At 40.8% G+C, this 22,771-nt stretch overlaps 1 protein-coding gene across 2 annotated transcripts in view; it reads right to left on the bottom strand.

Moving 5' to 3' along the window:
• Positions 1-22,771, bottom strand: part of LOC141140175 (uncharacterized) — a 323,779-nt gene that overhangs the window by 84,764 nt on the left and 216,244 nt on the right. For both annotated transcript variants that reach the window (XM_073627054.1, XM_073627053.1), the window contains exons 24-28: positions 18,632-18,771; positions 17,378-17,489; positions 12,099-12,148; positions 10,713-10,883; positions 3,605-3,722 (exon numbers count right to left, since the gene is read on the bottom strand). In XM_073627054.1, the coding sequence (XP_073483155.1) occupies positions 3,605-3,722; positions 10,713-10,883; positions 12,099-12,148; positions 17,378-17,489; positions 18,632-18,771 (591 nt within the window). The remainder of the gene's footprint in view (positions 1-3,604; positions 3,723-10,712; positions 10,884-12,098; positions 12,149-17,377; positions 17,490-18,631; positions 18,772-22,771) is intronic.

Raw genomic sequence — 22,771 nt, 5'->3', positions numbered from 1 at the left:
AACAACTGTTTCCAAGGATTTTTGTTCAGCACATTGGAGAAGAAACATTACAATTGTGCTAAAAAGAAAATGAATGCAATGGCAATTTAATATGATCACTGGGCCATCAAGCCTGTTGGAAGTCAACATGTTTTTAATATTAGATATTTCTGGACTGTTGAGACCAGGTTACATGGAAGACATCTGGATACGGCTAGGGGTAGCCTGGAATGCTAGTAGAGCAAAATTACCCAGTAGGGTGTTTGTAACAAGGAGTTATAAATGGGAATTCATCTCCTGAAGGATGTTCTCACATAGACCTCTTGATGTGATGCATGGGGGTATAGGAGCATCAGCTCAGACCTCCTGGTGAGGTGCAATTTAAAATGACTGATTTTCTGACTCATAAAAACATCAAAGTGACAGATGGTGACTGGAAGTTGACCTGGGTCAAGGCAGGTGTTCACAGACTAATGCTGTCCCCCTGTGGAAGACAGTAATATACTTTCTGGTGGATGTTCAGGGGAATAGCATACTTCCTGGTGATTAGAAAGAACAGCCCCTTATAGCTTCTCATTGGACAGAGGACTACACGGGTGGGCAGAGGGTGTTTGTGTGGGTTGTGTCTTCTGTGTGCTTTAAAAAGTGAGGGCAAATGATGAGGCTCCCTCTTTTTTCCACTGAGCCCAGCTGAGAGACACCGAACATTGATGAACTTACGTAAAGTATCATCTCTGCTCTTTTATTTCTATATGCCCTGTAATATTTCTCAGTTTTCTATGTTAGTTTTTTTCTAATTTCTTTGTAAATAAACAAGACCTTTGCTTCTTTGAGCATTGTGTTTATTTTTATAGCTAATATTGTTATTATATCATCACCATTAACATTATCAGAGCTTTAATAGACTAGCTAATTATAGGAACAGACAAGATAAGACATAGTTATAAATTAAGTAGGGGGAAGCCAGAATCCCCCCTTCCCACCCCCCCTATTCATTACAAAGCCCCTACTCCCCCACCCTAACTAAGCCCTATGTTGGTTGAAAAAATTCAACCTCAGAACCCTTTTTACTTACCTAAATTTGAGGTCATGTAATGCACCGGGTCTTAAGTCTTGTATTTTCTAGACTGCAGAGTGTGAGAGTCCCACTTCTGGTGTCCACGCAGCTGCTTGGGTGACAGAGACTTTCTATTGGCTGTGCAGCAGTGGGGTCCTTTCAGACCCCATACAATGGTAGGGCATGATGATATCATGACTAGGGACTGGTTGGCAGCAGGGAAAGACTGCAAAGCTGGATTACCAGTCTTCACTCTCAGAATAGGTGCCGACATGAGATGTGATGTAGTGGCGAACTTAGGTGAGTGAAAAGGCTTTTTTTTTTAATGTCGCCAGGAAATTGGCATTTAAATCACTAAACTTCTTGGGTGATCTACTAATGCAACTTACAAAAAGGAACAAAAATGTATTAAAAAAAAATGTAGAACAAAATACAAGAAAACAGATGTAAAAGTAATGTCAAGGCAAAGTAACCAGTCAGGGATAGTCTGGATGCAGAGACCTGGGGCCTGTTCCTGAGTGTTTAAGAAAACACAAATATCCAATCATGTGAAGGAAACTGAACAAATTAGTGCATTTTTCCAAGGGTTGGATGTTTCAGTGAACACTTTATTTAATCAGGCCATATGGGGTTGATTTACTAAAGGCAAATAGACTGTTCCTCAGAGCTTCGTGAGTAAGGTAAAGCTCTGCTGATTTCCATCATCCACTTATGTGTAAGCAAAAATGCATTTTTTTTCCCCTTGCATGTGATTGGGTATTCTTTGCAAAGTGGAACTTCACCACATTCACTAAGCTCTGGGGAAAATGCCCTTGCAAAGTGAAAAGCCTGTTTGTCTTTAGTAATTAAACCCCTATGTATCGTAATCTTAAAGCAGATGTTTAGTTTCATCTTTTTGCAAAAACTGCATTTCCTTATTAGTCAGTGATAACAGGTTAAAGTGACAATCAAGGCTAACATTTGGTAATGCTTATCTACTCTGTGCAACAGAGCGTCTGTAAGCCATGCCCCTGATCCTCCTCACAGGAGTTTGACTGACAGCAGCAGTAGCCTAAAGCCTCATACACACTCTTAGATTTTCGGACAACCGACTGTCCGATTTTTGTGGCATGCTAGTCTTATGTCGAAAGTGAAGAGGTTACTCATAATACAACATTTTTCGCCAGAAGTGACGTAATGTGTTGAATAGTTTTGTATGCATTCTTTAGTTTCTGAGCATGCATAGTCTTGATCTTACGTACGAAAAACATACTAATGAGACGAAAATCGGACGTTGAGTTTACATCCAACAAAAATTTAATAGTCTGCACATCCAGCTTTCGCCTGATGAAAAAGCAAAATCGGCTGTCGAAAAAAGCACCATACCAACGATCTGAAAATCGGCAGACAGCTCGTCGTTCAAATTTTTCCATCCGATTTTCGTATCGTGTGTACGGGCCTTAAGACTTCGCTGCCCTTAGTGTTTCCTGTAAAAGCAGGTAGTGAAGGGAGCGATGCAGGATATGTAGACAGTGCTGGAGCGGTGACATGGAGCCAGTTAAGCATTTAGGGATAGAAGGTGGTAGGGCAATTAATGGGGTGTTTTTTACGTTAATGCAGAGAATGCATTAAGGTTAAAAAAAATTTAGACTTATTACTACGTTAGGTTTATTGTTGGTTTTCATATATATATTTAAGAACGAAATTGTGAACATTACAGTACTTTGCTCATGTTGGAGAAGGAGCTCTTTTTTTTTGTTCTTTTTTTACAAAACTGAGATATTTACTAGTATCCCTATAGGTGCAAAAGAGGCTGAAAGTAGGCAGGGCTCTTTTATGTTTTTTTTTTTGTTACATAAATATTTTATTAAAGGTTTTCACGCAAAATTACAGTAAATGACTCCACAAACATCACTGCATGTAAGCAGAAACATACAAATACAAACCAAATTACTCCACCTTAAGCCTATATTGTTATTAAGAGCAGAGGGAGTTATCCTGCGCATGAAACACGTGGTTAGCTATTCTCAATAATGTTCTATCAATATGAACTTGTTGTAGAAAATAATCATGAAATACCTAGCTAATAAGAACAGGATCTCTTTTATGTTTTATTAACTATTACTGGGAAAAGTGGTCATTCAAAGCCACTCTGATGTACACCCTTTTTAATGTTCCGTGCTGACTCATATCCTAGCTTTACTTTTTTCTTACTTGCAGCACATTTTATAGGTTCAATGTTACATAATGATCCATTCAATGGACCTTCCTGGAAACCTGTGTCTGCATACACTGCCTAGTAGACTAATCCCACATGGCTTTAATATTTACAGTCTGGAATATTTTTATTGATGGTAGATGTCCTAATAGTTAGTGATTTGTGGGGTTTTCAGGCTCAAAATGATAACATATAATTTCTAAAGAATGTCATTCACTACTGCATTAGTTAAACTGTTTGATCAAGTTCCTTGTAAGATCCTCATAAGCCTGTCTGAAAAAAACATTATTGGAACTCGGAATATATTTTGATTTTGTGGTTAACAATAGCAGTATAAACATTCATTTTCATCTGCGGTTAAAGCTACATACCTTTTCTGGGAGCATTTTGAACATCTCAAGCACTTCAGTTGGGAAGGGAATATACCACAAATTAACAAAAACCTTTCCATCGTCTGTCAGCAAAGCGTGTGGACGTTCTTGAAATGTTCTGAAAACCAGAAGAAACTCAGTTGTAATGCTTCCAGTACTTTATTTTGGGAATGTAGTTTGTAGTTGGGGATGTAGTTTGCAATTGCTAATAATAGCATCCATGTAAATGAGTGTCATCTCCTAAAGCAATGTAATTATGTGAACAAGCAAAGACCTCCAAAGTTATACAGTGATTAGTTTATGAAAGGAGCAGAGATTGTTAACTTGCAAAGCCAAAGTTCACTGGGCTTAGTAAATAAGATGAAGCTGCGTCAACTTTTACCATCCAATCATTTCCAATCCTGTTTCTTCATTTTCCTCGCATGTGATTGTGTATTGATTGATTTTATATATTAATCTAAGTGAAGATTCACTCTGCTAAGTGTATGGTCTCTACCCCTTTATTAAATCAACCACATGTGCCCTACCATTGCACTCGATCATGTTTGTCCAATAAGGAAAAGAGCAAAGTGCCGTTCTGAAAATGACTGGTGGCTATTGGCAGTTAAAGAAATATTTAAGACTTTTTTTTTAGATAACAGAAAAGGCTGAATGATTTAGTTAAAACTCAAATCTCCCTCTAGTGGCCAGCCTACAAATCTCTATATTTAATACAATATTAAAAATATTGAAGAGCAAGTATGTAAAATATATGAGCCACATCACTGTAATTATAGCCCAAAATAAGTTCTCACTAAAGCTTCCCACAAAATAGTGGTTAGAAGATCCAAACATCAAATGAGCCTTCTTTACAAACATTTTGCCATAAATAAGTACAAGCAACCAACTTCAGCAATAAGTCCTGACAATCTATACCAGTTGACTTATTTTTCCCCTGAGATTGATAAGTCAGGGTGTGTCTGCAAAGTCATAAAATTGTTTCTCAATCTATCTGGACTTCTATGGTCTAAATGGTTATCCCATGTCTATAGTCTGCATACACACAACAGGCTGGTTGTACCCAAGTCGATTGATGGATCGACTTGGGTACAATCAGCCTGCCCATAGATGGATCAAATCTTGGCTGGTCCCTGCTGAATTGGAAACATTTTGATGCATGTATGGCTGGGTTAAGCCTACTTTTGATATTAACGCCTCCTAATTTTTAGTTAGATCCAGGCTCACTGCTTCTATTGTTATATTAGAAGGTAGTGAACAGTTGATTGAAGAATCTGAAGATAAAATATTAAGCTAGGAGTAATTCCTCCATAAGGGAGAAGAGGTCCATTACCATCACCAGAAATATAGTAGCAAAAAACTCAACTTGTGTCATGTACTGTATGATTAAGATATTCATTTTTTGCTGCAATATTCAGGTTTAATCCAAATTTCCCCACAGTACTTTTTTTCTAAAGCTAGATGTCCTTAGTCTGATTGCCAACATTAATCCACTTCCTCTGAACCTAGGTAATTCAGGACCCTCCCCAGTCTGTAACTGGGCAGTGAAAGGAGAAGCAGCACAGTAATGAGTTCATAAGTCTGTTACCCTACTTTCTCTTCCTGTCAGCATGCTTCTTGTCAGCACATAAAGTGATTGGCTCCTTGTGCTGCTACTTCCCACAACAGTCCAGCTCTGTTGTATAGGAACTGCAAAAGGTTGACACAAGGTCAAATTCAGGTACTTACACTGCTTATGTTGGAAGTCAACATGTTTTTAATATGGGTATAAGAGATAACTGCGCCAAGCCTAAAAATAACTATATACTATGTGCTTAAACCACTAAGCCAAATAGTACATGCGAACATGCAAAATTATGCAAATATATAAAAAAATATAGAAAAAATATATCATATATATATATATATATATATATATATATATATATATATATATATATACACAGTGGGGCAAAAAAAGTATTTAGTCAGCCACCAATTGTGCAAGTTCTCCCACCTAAAAAGATGAGAGAGGCCTGTAATTATCATCATAGGTATACCTCAACTATGAGAGACAACATGTGGAAACAAGTCCAGACAATCACATTGTCTGATTTTTGAAAGAATTTATTTGCAAATTATGGTGGAAAATAAGTATTTGGTCACCTACAAACAAGCAAGACACAGACCTGTATCTTCTTCTTTAAGAGGCTCCTCTGTCCTCCACTCATTACCTGTATTAATGGCACCTGTTTGAACTTGTTATCAGTATAAGGCCCCTTTCACACGAGGCGGACTCCGTTTCTATGGAGCCCGCCTTGGTCCGCCGGCTCAGCGGGAGATCTGTCCGTTGATCTCCGCTGAGCCGGCGGATGACAGGTCCCTCTCTGCTCACTCAGCGGGGAGGGGCTTGTCAGGCGCCGCTGCCGCCTATGGAGGGATTGGATGAAAACGGACAGCATGTCCGTTTTCATCAGATCTCACCCGATCCGATCCGCCAGCGATGGACCTGGACGTAGAGCCAGCCGTCTGCTTTTAGCGGATCGGACCGGGTCGGATGTCAGCAGACATGTCTCCACTGACATCCGACGCTCCATAGACTAACATGGAGCGCCCATTCAGGTCCGCCGTCAAAACTGACAGGCGGACCTGAACGGTCCGATCGTGTGAAAGGGGCCTTAAAGACACCTGTCCACAACCTCAAACAGTCACACTCCAAACTCCACTATGATGAAGATCAAAGAGCTGTCGAAGGACACCAGAAACAAAATTGTAGACCTGCACCAGGCTGGGAAGACTGAATCTGCAATAGGCAAGCAGCTTGGTGTGAAGAAATCAACTGTGGGAGCAATAATTAGAAAATGGAAGACATACAAGACCACTGATAATCTCCCTCGATCTGGGGCTCCATGCAAGATCTCACCCCGTGGGGTCAAAATGATCACAAGAACGGTGAGCAAAAATCCCAGAACCACACGGGGGGACCTAGTGAATGACCTGCAGAGAGCTGGGACCAACGTAACAAAGGCTACCATCAGTAACACTACGCCGCCAGGGACTCAGATCCTGCAGTGCCAGACGTGTCTCCCTACTTAAGCCAGTACATGTCCGGGCCCGTCTGAGGTTTGCTAGACAGCATTTGGATGATCCAGAAGAGGATTGGGAGAATGTCATATGGTCAGATGAAACCAAAGTAAAACTATTTGGTAGAAACACAACTCATTGTGTTTGAAGGAAAGAGAATGCTGAGTTGCAACCAAAGAACACATACCTACTGTGAAGCATGGGGTGGCAACATCATGCTTTGGGGCTGTTTCTCTGCAAAGGGAACAGGACGACTGATCCGTGTACATGAAAGAATGAATAGGGCCATGTATCGTGAGATTTTGAGTGCAAACCTCCTCCCATCAGCAAGGGCATTGAAGATGAAACGTGGCTGGATCTTTCAGCATGACAATGATCCCAAACACACCGCCCGGGCAATGAAGGAGTGGCTTCCTAAGAAGCATTTCAAGGTCCTGGAGTGGCCTAGTCAGTCTCCAGATCTCAACCCCATAGAAAACCTTTGGAGGGAGTTGAAAGTCCGTGTTGCCCAGCGACTGCCCCAAAACATCACTGCTCTAGAGGAGATCTGCATGGGGGAATGGGCCAACATACCAGCAACAGTGTGTGACAACCTTGTGAAGACTTACAGAAAACATTTCACCTCTGTCATTGCCAACAAAGGATATATAACAAAGTATTGAGATGCACTTTTGATATTGACAAAATACTTATTTTCCACCATAATTTGCAAATAAATTCTTTCAAAAATCAGACAATGTGATTGTCTGGATTTGTTTCCACATTTTGTCTCTCATAGTTGAGGTATACCTATGATGACAATTACAGGCCTCTCTCATCTTTTTAAGTGGGAGAACTTGCACAATTGTTGGCTGACTAAATACCGTATTTATCGGCGTATAACACGCACCGGCGTATAACACGCACCCCAATTTAGGAGGGAATTTTAAGGAAAAAAAAACTTTTAGGAGGGAAGTTGAAGGGAAAAAAACTTACATTTAAATGCCCATCATTGCAGCCTTCTCAGTGCAGCCTTGCCCCAGTGCAGCCTTGCCCCAGTGCAGCCATGTCAGTGCAGCCATGTCAGTGCAGCCTTGTCAGTGCAGCCTTCCCCAGTGTCTATTGCAGCCTTATCCCAGTGCAGCCTTGCCCCAGTGCAGCCTTGCAGCTCACAGTTTGATCCCCTGCGATCCTGAGCTTTGAAAATGGCGCCGCCGGCGCCGAAATACACAGAGCCGGTCCTCGGCTCTTCTCGGCGGCTCTCGTTCACTTTTGGCTCCACTTGTGGTCTCGCCCGGGATGGGCGTGACTGTGAGCGGAGCTATCCGAACCTAGCTGAGTACACTGAGTGAAGCCGAAAGTGGCCGAGAACCGGCTCTGTGTATTTTGGCGCCGGCGGCGACATTTTAAATCGCGGTCGGTCACCTTAGGATCGCAGGGGATCGGCGTATAACACGCACCCGCGATTTTCCCCTGATTTTAAGGGGAAAAAAGTGCGTGTTATATGCCGATAAATACGGTACTTTTTTGCCCCACTGTATATAAAAGAAAGTCCCAGTGATGCTCCTTTTCATAGGTATTGTATCCATTGTGCTCAAAACTTCATGCTTGTATACACCACCAATTCATGATTCACAACCACCTTCCAAGGTTTACACTCACCAGAAAGCAATGATAAAAACACCTCAATATTATGCCAGGATTTGTTTTCCTTCCACAGGATATACCACAGCTTTGTCAGCAATGATCACAGTATTCCATCCATGCTTCAACAATCTCCAAATCTCATGGAAAACAAATAGCCATTATTGTGCAACATTCTTAACTTTATTGTGTATTATACAAAATCGTACATGGATGCACTCACATGTTATTGTGCCTATAAGACAGGCACAAGTCTGTCCAGGGTTCCAAGTAAAGCCTTTGCTCGCTGTCCCCTCTCTAGGAACCGGCGTGCGGTGCAAGCCAACGTCACTTCCTGCAACTGACCCGCACCAAACCCAGGCTTGCACCGCACGTCGGTTCCTAGAGACGGTACAGCAAGCAAATGCTTTACTCGGAACGTTGGATAGACTTGTGCCTGTCTTATAGGCACAATAACATGTGAGTGCATCCATGTATGATTTTATATAATACACAATAAAGTTAAGAATGTTGCGAAATGATCGCTATTTGTTTTCCATGAGATTTGGAGATTGTTGAAGCACGGATGGAATACCGTGATCATTTTGACCCTACATGTTCGCGAGATTCCCCCCCAGTCCCTCCATTCCTACCCCCTTCTCTCCTCTGTGCTATACTTTCTTTCCTTACTTTCCACTCAGTTTTCAACACTCCCTAATTCCTCCTACTTTTAATAAATAAAGAAAATAGAGGACCGGCACAATGGGAGTCAGTACTAAAAGACGATATATAGTTACTAAGAATCCACAGTATGACACGCTACAGTCCTATAAGCATTAATGTATTGTTATTGAAATAACAAGTTAGTTGTTGATCTATTAATAAGAAATATGCAAGAATGTGTATCACGATATTGTACCTGACGTGTTATCTGATGCATGTATTTCTACGTACCTGTTGACCCATGTGGGTCGTGTTCTCCACTTAAATAAACAATTTAACAAGGAATACTGTGATCATTGCTGCCAAACCTGTGGTATATCATATGGAAGGAAGATTAATCCTTGCATAATATTGAGGTGTTTTTATCATTGCTTTCTGGTGAGTGTAAACCTTGGAAGTTAGTGGTGAATCACAAATTAGTGGTGTATACAAGCATGAGGTTTTGAGCACAGGGATACAATACCTATGAAAAGGAGCAGCACTGGGACTTTCTTTTATATATATATATTTTTATATATTTTTTCTATATTTTTTTATATATTTGCATCATTTTGTGTAATCACGTGTACTGTAGTATATAGTTATTTTTAGGGTTGACGCAGTTATCTCTTATACCCATACCTCATATTGTCCCATATTATCTAGTGGGGAACCTATAATTGCAGCAGATCCTGAGTCACATAAACATTATCCTTGATTTGTGCCGGTGACACTATTCACAAAATGTTTTTAATAACAGATATTTCTGGACTGTTGAGACCTGGTTATACTGAAGACATCTGAATATGGCGGGGGGTAGCCTGCAATGCCAGCAGAGCAAGATTACCCAGCAGGGTGTGTATAGCAAAAGGGTGCATATTAGGTCTTCATCTGGGAGAGGATTCATGCATACCCCTTGGCGGTGGAGTATGGGAATAAGAGAGCATGAGCTCAGACCTCCTGGTGATGTGAAGAATACAGTGCCTAATTGCCTCGTTTTCAATCAGAACATCAAATGGACCAGATGTGGACTGGAATGCTGTCCTGGGTCAAGAAGTTTGATTGTAATATATCAGTGTCAACTGGTGGAGACAGCAACATACTTCCTGGAGGATCCAGGGTAACACGTTACTTCCTGGTGACTAGAAATGACAGCCCCCTATAATTTACGGATGGTCGCTCATTGGACAGAGGATTACACCAGGCAGGTAGGAGGTGTTGTGTGGGTTGTGTCTATGAGTGCTTTAAAATGTGAGGGACAATGATGAAGGCCCCCTCTTTCTGCGAGAGCCCAGCCAACATACAGAATCCTGAGGAAGGCCTTAAGTAACGTATCATCTCTGCTCTTTTGTTTTATATTCTCTGTATTACTATCTTTAGATTTTATGTTCGTGTTCTACTCTCTTTGTAAATAAACAATACCCTTGCTTCTTTGAGCATTGTGTTTATTCTGATAGCTAATATTGGTAATATATCATCACCATTAACATTATCAGAGCTTTAATAGACTAGCTAATTATGGGAACTGACAAGATAATACATATTTATTTAATTAGGAGGAAGCCAAATCCACACCCTATTTATTTCAGCTTCCATAAAAAAAAAGAAGGTAATGATGTATTATTGATTACAGAGTTGCATTGATTTGAGTCTTTTATATCTGCTACAGTAAGGCATTAAATCTTTAAGGGGGGGGGGGGGGGGCTAGCCAGTAATAGGTGACATAGAAGAGGCAGCTACAAACCTGGCATCAGCTTGAGGAGCTTCCTTGATGGTAGTCTTTTTCTCCTGATGTTGTCCTATGATGAAATATGTTTTCTCAATAAGTGGGAAGTCTTCCAAAAGCTGCTTCAAGCTGTTGCAATTAGCAATTATTTGTCCTCTAAGGGAGTGGATATGGATCTGTCTGCTCAACCTACATGTCAAAACAACACAGACACAGGTAGAAAGATGAAGAATCTGTCAACAACCTTTGTGAGTGCAGTATCTATATGGATTCACAATGGATACAGTAAAAGCCTTTTCCAATCATTTATGGCCTAAAGTACACTGTGGGGCTGGTCTCCTTCTGACCTTCTAATTGGGGTGCTACTGCTGTATGTAAGCCAAGCTAACGCTTACAAAAAAAAAAAATAATCAAAGCCAAGAATGCGCTGCCAGTGTATGCTGTTGCTGAGATTGTCCATTAAAATGGTACTGTTTTTAACACCTTGCAGAGATTTAGGGAATCCCCCAAGCACATTATTTAAACTATTTTTATATAGTCAGTGCTGCCCTTGAGGCCCCATAAAAAAAGCCCTCTTTCCACTGTATGGTATTTTTTGTTTTTGCATTGGAACATATACCTAGTGCCAGGCCCCGTGCCTTTTTTCACAATAGTTTACCTATACGCTCCAAAAGAGCCCTAAATTTATTCACAAGACTTGCTCTTCATAAACTTCAATGAAATTCACCACTGTTTGGTTTTTCCAAATTTCAAACAGAATTTGGCAAAGCCTATTGGCGAATCGACCCTGCACAGGTTTGTTCATCCCCACTCCAGAGAACAAAGGTTCCATTTTGTGTAGTTACTGCCAACTTCAGTTATGCTATTGCCAAGTTTGTGACTCTTCATCTGTTTCCCAAGGAATGTAACACAGGCATTGACTGCTATAATATGCTGCATGTACTCTGTAAACTATATTTTCTTTAAAATGACATAAAACTGAAACTATCTTATCAATTATCATGACTGCATGAAATAGATTCAGTGATATTTGCAAAACATTCTGTGATAATGTTAGGCCCAGTAATAGCTCAAATGAGTTAATTACACCCTGGTTTTCTCTTTTTTTTTTAGTTAGGCTTATCAAACTGATATGATTATATTGCCAAACTAACCCTTTTTTATATTATCTTGTATTTGATTTTTGTTTCCTACGTGTTTCACTGATACTTGTGATGCATATTGTATTAAAGTCTGATGCACAATCATAGGTGAGGATGACATATTCTGCATCTCTGTAAGTTTGCAATATTAAGAAATGGCAAATTAATATGCAATAAAAAAAAATAACAAATTGTAAATTTAAATGTAGTCTACTGAAAATATCCAAAAACACAATGATCAAATGGCATAAAGGTAACTTACTTCTGGCAGTAATCCTTTACAAGTTCTCTTTTTACCTTTTCTGCTTCTTCCTGTCAATAGATAAGGTAAAGTCACTGCAATATGTTATGGTGTATAGTGTGTCAATATTTCCTCAGTGCTGAAATAAGTATACAATGTACGAGTGTTTCTAATATTTGTAAAATAAAATATTTGACAATCCAGGAAAACCACTTCTAAGTGCCGAGTAATAATGTCAATATGACTAATCTCTAAACTTAAACTGTATATATACTTTAGATTTTTTTTAACATGAAGTTTGTTTTATTTTCATGCATTACAGAGCTGTTTGGTGAATGCTAACATACATGTACCAAAGCCCTGGAATCCTTGTGTAATTGATCGAACCCTTGACTACAGGCTCAGTTTACAAAGCTTTAGCACAAGTTTAATAATCTCCATTTCAGCCAGATGACTATACTTTCTAAATCATATAGGACCCAGCTGAAAATAACTGTCACTTTTTTTAAAAAGGCTCCTTATCCTAGCGTGTTAGCTTTGTGAATTTTGCCTATATGTTTCTATAAAAAAAATTTAAAAAAATTAAAGTGAACCTATACCCACACATAAACAGTAAGGTATTTACATTTTCTCAACAACCTGTAAAAGCATTTTAAAACAAGTTCTCATGTATCTCTACATTTGTATTATGGATAAATTAAAGGCATTGTCAACCTTTTGAACAAAGGAGCTCAAAAATGTGCATTTATTAATCTTTTGCATTGCAGCCTGCAGAACATTGCCACCATGATCTGGTCATTGTGGGTGCAAAGAACAGGCTGCTGCAGACTCTTCCTCCAGCCTTAGGTCTGTAGAGAGTTAAGGACCTGCTGTAATGGGCTGGAGGACAGAATCAATAAACTACAAAAGTGGTGATGTCATCACACTTGTGCTTCCTTGTGTTCTTTGAGTTCCTCTGCTTCTACTCTTCTATTTACAAATCCCTGCAAATGAATGTATAAATGGATGACACCGCTCTGCAGGCTGAGCTAGGCACAACAGTGCCAAATTCACAGAAAAACTAAAATCTGTGTGGGGAAGCACCCCAAGACTCAGGTAAGTGGGGGAGAGTTTAAAGGTGGGGTTTGAGGAATGTGACCAAATTTAATGTTACACTATAAATATAGGTGTGAAATGAAACATGGTCACGAAGGTGGACTTAGCCTTTAAAGGTTAATTCCACATTTTGCACCAGGTTACACCTGTGGGATCCTGAATACATTTTTCCTCCAATTCCTGCACCATCTTTTCAAGTTCCTCTCTGTGCTCTGATGAGTTTCTCTTAACTTTAGTGATTTCTGCAATTAGTAAACCCCTCAGATGAGCTTTAAACGCCTCCCATTGAATTAATGGGGAGTCCAGAAACTCCTGCCCAGCTAGAAATTCTCGCATGCTCCTCTCCATCTCCACCAGGGATGTAAATAACTTTAGCCAGAAGGCATTGAATTTCCAGGGTGCCCTAGGCAACCCTGACAGTGGAGCCACTATCAAACTAATCACCAAATGGGAGTGGTCGGACACACTGCATGGTTTGTATGTCACCTCTGAAACGGATGGGAGCATGGCAGAGTCACAAATTGCTAGGTCAAGCCTGGAAAGCGTCCCATGAGTTTTGGAGAAACAGGAAAACTGTTTCTCCAAAGGGTTCCTGTGTCTCCAAACATCCACCCAGCCCACCTCATTTAGTATTCTGAACAATGGTGACTCCCTCAACGAGGCAGACCCCCTAACACTGGGGTGCCTGTCCATGGAGGGACTCAACCAGCAGTTGAAATCTCCAACAATCAATAACGGCATGTCCGGCCTATTCACCATATATGTCAGCAGCTTCCGCAGTACCTCCGCCGAGAAGGGAGGAGGAATGTATATACATGCCAAAATACAGTGTAGTGATCCTATGCGACAGTGCAAGAAAATATATCAAATTCCTGGAAATCTATGGCATTGTGCACCAACACACTCACCCCCCTAGAAAAGGAGGTGTGTGTGGAGTGATATATCTTCCCCACCCAGGAATACCTTAAGTAACTCTGTGTCTCCGGAGTCAAATGTGTCTCCTGGAAACACAATATGGCTGGGTGAAACTTTTTCAGGCAAGTGGAGATCATCATGCGTTTAAGCGGGGAACCTAGCCCCCTGATGTTCCAAGACACCACGTGGACCCTAGCCATTAGGGAGCATGATATCCAGGAAGAGCAGGGTGCCAATAGAACAATATAGCGAAATCAAACCATACATTAAATATATCACATTGAAATATTCCCCTATAGGGATATTGAGCCAATCTAATATCAGCCACCATTCCAGATGTTGACTGTAGGCCATAATTTAGGCGTACCAAACTTGTCATTGCTGAGTACCAAGTCCAGAGTCTAATGTCCTTCAATCGAAGCCTGTGGGTGTAAAGGGTTAAACATATAAACCAAACATTTGTCGGGCTGTCAACAGGACAAGCCCAGATGATCCAACGTGGATCAAAAACCAATCAAGCATTTTGTTTCCACATTTCTCGTGAAAAAATCGCATTTTTCTTGCAGCTTTACAAGATAGCTCAAAGTTCAAATGGTAATATTATGTCTCCCAGCAGAACAAAACGCATGTTACCCCTCCTGTCCTAAAGTTTATCTGCCAGGATCAAAACAAACGGTAGCACTGTATGCCAAAAATTGAAAAATTGGTAGATAAAAAGGAAACAAAAAAGAAAGGAGGGGGGGGTAACAAAAGGGGGCAAAAAGTGAACATAATATGAGCCTTCCAAATAGAGCCAGCCGGCACATCTAGTATATCCATTGATCAACATAGCGACTTGCTGCAGGTATGGCCAAACTAATCTCCATCCTCCTCTTCACCTCTGTGGTGTAAAGCCTGCTCATTACGATCAAGCCAAAGAGCAGCATCCTGAGCAGATTCAAAAAAAGTGGGTTTGACGATTGGCAGTAACCCTCAACTTAGCAGGGTACAGCATGGCATAAGGAAGCTGCAATGATCTTAAACGCCTTTTCACATCAGAGAACTTGGCCCGTTGTCGCTGCACCTCCGCAGAAAAGTCCGGATAGAAGGATACACGGACTCCATTCACCTGCACATTAGCTTTCTCCCTGGCTTGTCTCAGCACCGCCTCCCTGTCTCGATAGTGTAGAAGACTGCCCAGGATTGGTCTGGGGGGGGCGCCTGGTTGTGGCGGACAACCCTGTGTACGATGAGCCCTCTCAACGGTAAAGAATGGGGAAAAGACCCCCTTTCCAAATATCTCTTGCAACCATCCCTCAATAAAGGTGGTGGGGTCTCTCCCTTCTGTTTTCTCCGGTAATCCAACAATGCGCACATTATTCTGTCTCAGACGGTTTTCGATGTCATCTGCTCTGCTATTAGTATCCTTAGAGAGCTGATGTGCTGCATGGGCCTCCCGAGCAACTGGGGGTATTTTATCTTCAACCTCACTCACCTGCTTTCAACTGCGGTTGTACGTTCCTGGATTTTTTGCAAATCCTGTCGCAGCAAGGAGACATCTTCTCTCAATCCCCCAAACTGCTCCTTGAGAGTGTTTACAGAGGCTGTGCAGACATGCACTGCTCTTAAAATCTCAGCCAGAGTTGGCTGCTCAGCTTCCTCAGCGTCTGTATACTGTGTAGGGGAGTGCATGGCTGCATGATTCTGCTCTCCATGTCCCTCCTTCTCTCCTGCCTCATGGCACTGTGAGCCTTGTATAGCCGAGCCCTGTGCTATCATGCGGTGCTGAGCAGGGCTTCCTCTAGCCTCCTGATCATGGGGGCCCCCCAGTTTTTGGGCATAATAAAGCATGTCCCGTTGATGCTCCTTACCCTGTGTCTTCTGCAGCTTTTTGTTGTAATCCCCCTTAGAAGTCTCCGCTCCTCTCGGCGTGCGCTGTGCCTGGGCCGCGGCGGCGCCATCTTGGATTTCCGACTGCATGAAATCCTCTTTTTTCTTTGTTTTTCCCTGGGTACAGAGGGCCGGTGGGTGGTCCGGAGTGTTGCCCCGATCGGTAGCCAGATGGAAAGCCGTTTCTCAGCTTCAAATCACTGCTGGGAGAAGATCAATTCACCGTGCTGTGTAGGAGCTGTGAGACACACGTCCTCTCACATGCCTGTCTTGGCCACGCCCCACCCAGGTTACAGCTGTATTTAAAACATTGTTAAATCTAAATGAATAACCTGTAAAGTTGTTACCTATGGATAATTTTGGGTACTGAAGTGTGTTGCCGATTCACAGGCACATGCAAATTTAAAGCTTGGCATGTTAGGTATCTACTGTATTTACTCATTGCAACTTCAATGTTTATATATTATATGCAAAAAAAGTGGGTACTGTATTGTGTTTGTGTGCATTAAATGTTATTTTTGTTAAAGTCTAGTAGAAAAGTAGCTAAAACACTTTTATTGTTTAGTAAGAATATGTTCGTAGTTTATTGTCCAGGCACGTGTGCAAACCTATGCTCTGTACACACGATCGGATATTCCGACAACAAAATCCATCGGATTTTTTTCCGACGGATATTGGCTCAAACTTGTCTTGCATACACACGGTCACACAAAGTTGGTCGGAAATTCCGAACGTCAAGAACGCGGTGACCTACAACACGTACGATGAGCTGAGAAAAATGAAGTTCAGTAGCCAGTGCTGCTCTTCTGCTTGATTCTGGACATGCGTGGCACTTTGTGCGTCGGAATTGTCTACACACGATCGGAATTTACACGAACGGATTTTGTTGTCGGAAAATTTTAGATCCAGCTCTCAAACTTTGTGTGTCAGAAATTCCGATGGAAAAAGTCCGATGGAGCCCACACACGGTCGGAATTTCGGACAACAAGCTCCGATCGCACATTTTCCGTCGGAAAGTCTGACCGTGTATACAGGGCATAAGTGGGCTAATGCACTGACTACTGATAACAATTATGGATGAAATCAGGAAGGAAGTCTAGAATCATAATATATCTTAGAAACATATAACATCGTGGGTAAGATATACTAAAACTGGAGCGTGCAAAATCTGGTGCAGCTGTGCATAGAAACCAATCAGCTTCCAGGTTTTATTCTCAAAGCATAACTGAGCAAGCTGAAAATAGAAGCCGATTGGCTACCATACACAGCTGCACCAGATTCTGAGCGTTCCAGTTTTAGTAAATCTCCCCTGGTGCATTGTGCACTGTTTTTTTTGTTTTTTTTTTATTTCAGTACTGTTTTGTATGGTTTGATGCTGTTATGCATAACAAGTACTTGTAATAGATACTTGCAACTCTTACAGGGTTTCTCATAATAGTCCCCATAATTTGTTTTTTCTGAAGAAACGTATTCAGCATGGCATCCCGAGGACCCACTTTTTCTAACTGTATTGAGATAAAAGCTTCTGGATACCTAAAATAAAAAAAAAAAAGTTAAAATGTACTATATACATATTAACCACTCAAAATAAAATGATTAGCAATGTTATTGTAACATTAAAAAGACTCTGTCACTGGGGATAAAGAGACAAAATGCTGCAGGAACCTCCTAATGTCACAGCCAGATCTCCAGTGGTCTGATAGCAGAGCTTTATAACCTCTTGATAGTGCTGAAGCTTACCCACCCCTTCCTCCCTCCTACACATTTCTATTGACCAGTGAGGTTACCCATCTTAGTGATGACCCAATAGAAATAACCCAAACATTAAATTGTGAACATTAAGTAATATTTGTACTTTCATATTCTAATCTGCATTTTTAGCAAAAACATCTGGAATCTAATTTATTGCTATTGACAATGCCCCCCTCCTTGTTTTCTTGTCCTACAGCTTGTGGGTGCAACTCTGTTCTTAGATTGACTTAGCTGCTGACACTGCATGTCCTAATCTCACTTGTCCTTGGTGAAACCTCCATTTCAACACAGTTTTGGCTTTGACGTACAGTCCTTGTTACCCCTGGCAGTGCCACTATCCTAGAATACATTTTTTTTTCATCTTCTTTCGCACCATCTATGCCTGGCTTGGCTTTGATGCCACTTGTAATAAGATTATTATGGTGTTAGCTTCTGGCTTACTACTTTTCTTCCTGGCTGGGCTACCCACAAGCCCTCGAATGACCTGTGGCACAGATAATACCTTTTAGTACTTAGGCATTGCTGTGGTGTATCAGGCCATCCCAATATTTAAAACCATTGTTTTTTAGGCGAAGAGCATAGCGAGCCATGAGGGTACGTAGGACAGGTATTATCAATTATTGCCAACTATAGAGTACAGGGGGTGGATACAGGGAGGTTGATTTACTAAAGGCAAATATATGGTGCACTAACTTGGAAGTTGCTTTAGATCTAAAGGGAAGCTCTGCTGATTTCTATCATGCAATCATGTGCAAGCAGAAATGCAGTTTTTTATTTTCCTTGCATGTTCCCCTCAGAGCTATACCAACTGCACTTGCAGTGCACAGACTATTTACCTTTAGTAAATAAACCCCATTGTCTTGTATGCATTTCCTCATATGGTTTATTTGAAAGGCGAGTATTAAGACACATTAGATTCGTACCTCTTCTTTGTCCAATATGTCTGTGCTTGGGTTCCATTAGGGTTAGGTACAGGGGTTAATGATGTTTGACTTTCAACTACTGACCACGATGATGAAGTCTTTTCACTGGAAGAACTCATTCGTCTTTGAAAATTACTATCCTACAATTACAAATCAAATTACTTTATGGCAATATCACTAGTTCACTATGATGACATTGAGGGTTATTTAATTTAGGAAAGGCAAATCCACTTTGCACTACAAGTGCACTGCTAGTGCACTTGCAAGTGCACTGAAAGTGCACTTGAAAGTGCAGTCGCTCTAAATCTAAGGGGTAGATTTGAAGTGAGGGGAAGCTCTGCTGATTTTATCATCCAATCATGCATAAGCTAAAATGCTGTTTGTTATTTTCCTTCTCTGATCTACAGTGACTGCACTTCCAAGTGCACTTTTAGTGCACTTGCAGTGCACTTGTAGTGCAAAGTGAATTTGCCTTTAGTAAATAACCCCCATTATTATTGAATTATAAACAGAATGATATTTTAATTATAAAGACATTTACTCACACACATAAACATGTAGAACCTGATGCACAAAATATTGGAAATGGAAGAAGTTCTGATATAATTTTTTATTTGCATTGGAGCTCATTGTCTTTTTATGGTTAAATAAAAATGTAGGCACTATGACATGCGCTAAGGAAAGGTCATTTACTTAATTTTTAAAAAAACATGGCTTAATTATACTTTTTATTTATTTTTCTAAATGTTTTATAGATGTACTTCAATCAGGTAGTCGGGGTATATATGAAGCTATTGCAGTCCTGGACATCCTCATTGCTAACTCCCATAAAAAGATTTACATTATATGCAGCTATTTACTCTAAAAATATGAATTTAATCAATTTAGCAAATTTTTCATGCTGGTTTTAATTCTTAACTTGGGTAGGATGTGGAATTCCCTTCCACAGGCAGTGGTTTCAGCGGGGAGGATCGATAATTTCAAAAAAATATTAGATAATCACCTGAACCACCACAACATACAGGGATATACAATGTAATACTAACATAAAATCACACACATAGGTTGGACTTGATGGACTTTTTTCAATCTCGCCTACTATGTAACTATGTAACTATACACGAAAACACTAGTCTCAGAGAACCAATTACATATGGGGTATTACAACACAGATTTGACCTCATTGACATACAGTACATATAAATACATGTGCAGGTACCTGCAACTATGTCATCAGCCCAGCCAGGTGTGTCGGAGAATACAGAGCTGTTCGCAGAGTTATGGGCGCATGAACAAAGGACCCAACACATTAAGCTGCTCCTTCGGGGGCAAACCCTACACATTTAGGTAAAAATTCTAAAGCTGTCTTTTATACATTGGGGTTAAGTTACTAAAACTTGAGAGTGCAGAATTTGGTGCAGATGTGCATATTAACCAATCATTTTCTATCCTCAGCTTGTTCATTTAAGCTTTGACAAAAAAATAAGCTGATTGGTTTCTATGCACAAGCTACACTAGATTCTGTGTGCACCAGTTTTAGCAAATCTTCCCCATTATGACTTCTATGTTAGAATATAGTAGGAACCCAGACTTCTGGTTGGTGATCTTCAACAATCTCTTGCCTTCTTTAGACAAGCTCTGGAATGAGCAGGAGTGCAAATATGTGCAGCTACTAAATGCCTACTGAAATCTTAGAGATTTCCCAACCCTGCACACTTATGCCCCATACACACGGTCGGACATTGATCGGACATTCCGACAACAAAATCCTAGGATTTTTTCCGATGGATGTTGGCTCAAACTTGTCTTGCATACACACGGTCACACAAAGTTGTCGGAAAATCCGATCATTCTGAACGCGGTGACGTACAACACGTACGTCCGGACTATAAACGGGGCAGTAGCCAATAGCTTTCATCCCTTTATTTATTCTGAGCATGCGTGGCACTTTGTGCTTCGGATTTGTGTACACACGATCGGAAATTCCGACAACGGATTTTGTTGTCGTAAAATTTTAAAGCCTGCTCTTAAACTTTGTGTGTCGGAAAATCCGATGGAAAATGTGTGATGGAGCCTACACACGGTCGGAATTTCCGACAACAAGGTCCTATCACACATTTTCCGTCGGAAAATCCGACCGTGTGTACGGGGCATTACCCCTTATCAATACAATATGCTGGATGCTCTATATGGAAAATATATCCCAAAACTTTTAGCCCAAAATATAGAAGCCTTACCAGCAGTGTCTCATCCCAGAGAAGCCTACCAATCAGCATGAATTTTACACTTACACCCCCCCCCCTCTCCCAAACCTTATTGAAGGTGGTTTTCTAAACACCGTCAAAATTTTGGTGGACACTTTATTATCTGCTACTACTATGGAACAGGATAGCAAAGTTATGTTTTGCAATGCCAATGACTCCTACCCAGCTACACTCATCCACCTTTAAGACTCTTCAATTCTCAAGGCCACAGCTTATGGACAGGGATGACATATGAACATCTAAGAATAGTTATGTTGTGACCACATTTCCTTTGTATTGCTGTTACAGATGTATGGAACCCACACTATGTTGTCTAACAGTAGTTCAGCAAAAGTGTTAGTTGTTCTGTGTTTAAAGAAAATAAAAAAAATAAAATCAAGTAAAAAACAAAGTGTTGCCTATTTTTTTTGACTAAATAGGCACATGTCTGTGTCAGCATTGAAGTTGTTACTTCCTGCCCATTACAATACTATTAAAAACTCTTTTGGATTAAAAAAATACTTTTTGGCTTGTGCATGCCAGGAATTAGAACATCTAGGTATGTTAGAAGAGAGAGCTGTCTTTCTGTATACCCTGATCAAGGACTGAAAAAATGTTGAGAATTAAACAATTGTTAAAATTAATTACATCCATATCTATATAATCATAATGAAACTCATTTATAGGCGGAACAATAAAAAAAATAGCCTCAGAAGAATCAGGTATGAGATCAGCATTAAAATGTTTTAGGCTGGGTTCACACTATTTCCGCATGCAACTCACAGCGGGGGTCCCCGTTCACCGTTTCAGGCTTGATTTCAGACAGAATTTTTGGCTGAATTTGGACCTGGAACGGACCAAAAGACGCACAGGACCCCTGTACAAATTCACACCGGAGCCGCAGCAGAATAATCTCCTGCTATTGCAAATTGGATGCGGACATACCAGAATAAAGTGTATGCCCTCCTTTTAAAGAAATTCTTTAAATTCATTTATATAAGAGGTGAAAAATTAACCATAAAATAAGTGAAATTAAATGTCATATGTGAAAAAATTATATCACATCCATTGTCTGTAAAACAAATTTGCAATAAGTATTTCTATACCTGTGAGAGCATGCATTTGGCCTTGTGTGGTAGCAAGACTGCAACACAGGATTAAAGATACAATAGCAGAAATGATGAATGGAGAATGTTTCTAAAGCAATGGAGGTGTTTGATACCTCTGTTTGGAAACACTTTTTCGGAGCCAGACGTAAGACCTTCCTATAAGGCAGGGGTAGGCAACACCTGGCACACAAAGCCTCACTCGACTCCCTCCCCATTAGCAGAGCAGCGCAGGGAAGTCTTAGTGAGACACAAATGCATTCCAATTTCAGTGTTCCCCACACTGCACTGAGGGGGAGGCACTGTGCCCCCACACATTGTAAAACATGGGAAACATTGTTTGGTTCTCTAACTTTGCTGTAGCTGCGATCGTCAGCTTTTGTGATGGGGAAGAGATTGGGTGCAGTTCTGCTGGGGGGGGGGGGGGGGGGGTCCCTGTTTCCAGGAGGAGGAGGACTGTCAATGGCCACTGCTAAAGCCAATCGCAGTCCTGCCATCTGGAGGAAGATGACTAACTTCATTACCACTACCATTTCAGAAAGAAGGGATTTCACTATGATTGAGAAAACCGCAATCAGGTGACGGTTTGTGGAATTACTGTTGAGCTTCTGGGAACTTTGTTGAAATTATTCCTGAACCTTTGCGTCACTACTGAATCCCTGCACTCTATGTCCCTTTAAGCCACAGCCAGTACTCAGCACAATGAAAATCACACCCAACTTTTACTGTGGCACAGAGTGCTGTACTCTTTCTTAGCTGCAGGGACCCAACTTATGATCCTGCACACAGGC

This window comes from Aquarana catesbeiana, linkage group LG04 (assembly GCF_042186555.1).
Source record: "Aquarana catesbeiana isolate 2022-GZ linkage group LG04, ASM4218655v1, whole genome shotgun sequence".
In the NCBI taxonomy this organism is placed as follows: Eukaryota; Metazoa; Chordata; class Amphibia; order Anura; family Ranidae; genus Aquarana; species Aquarana catesbeiana.
This window is presented reverse-complemented; position numbering and strand designations above follow the sequence as displayed.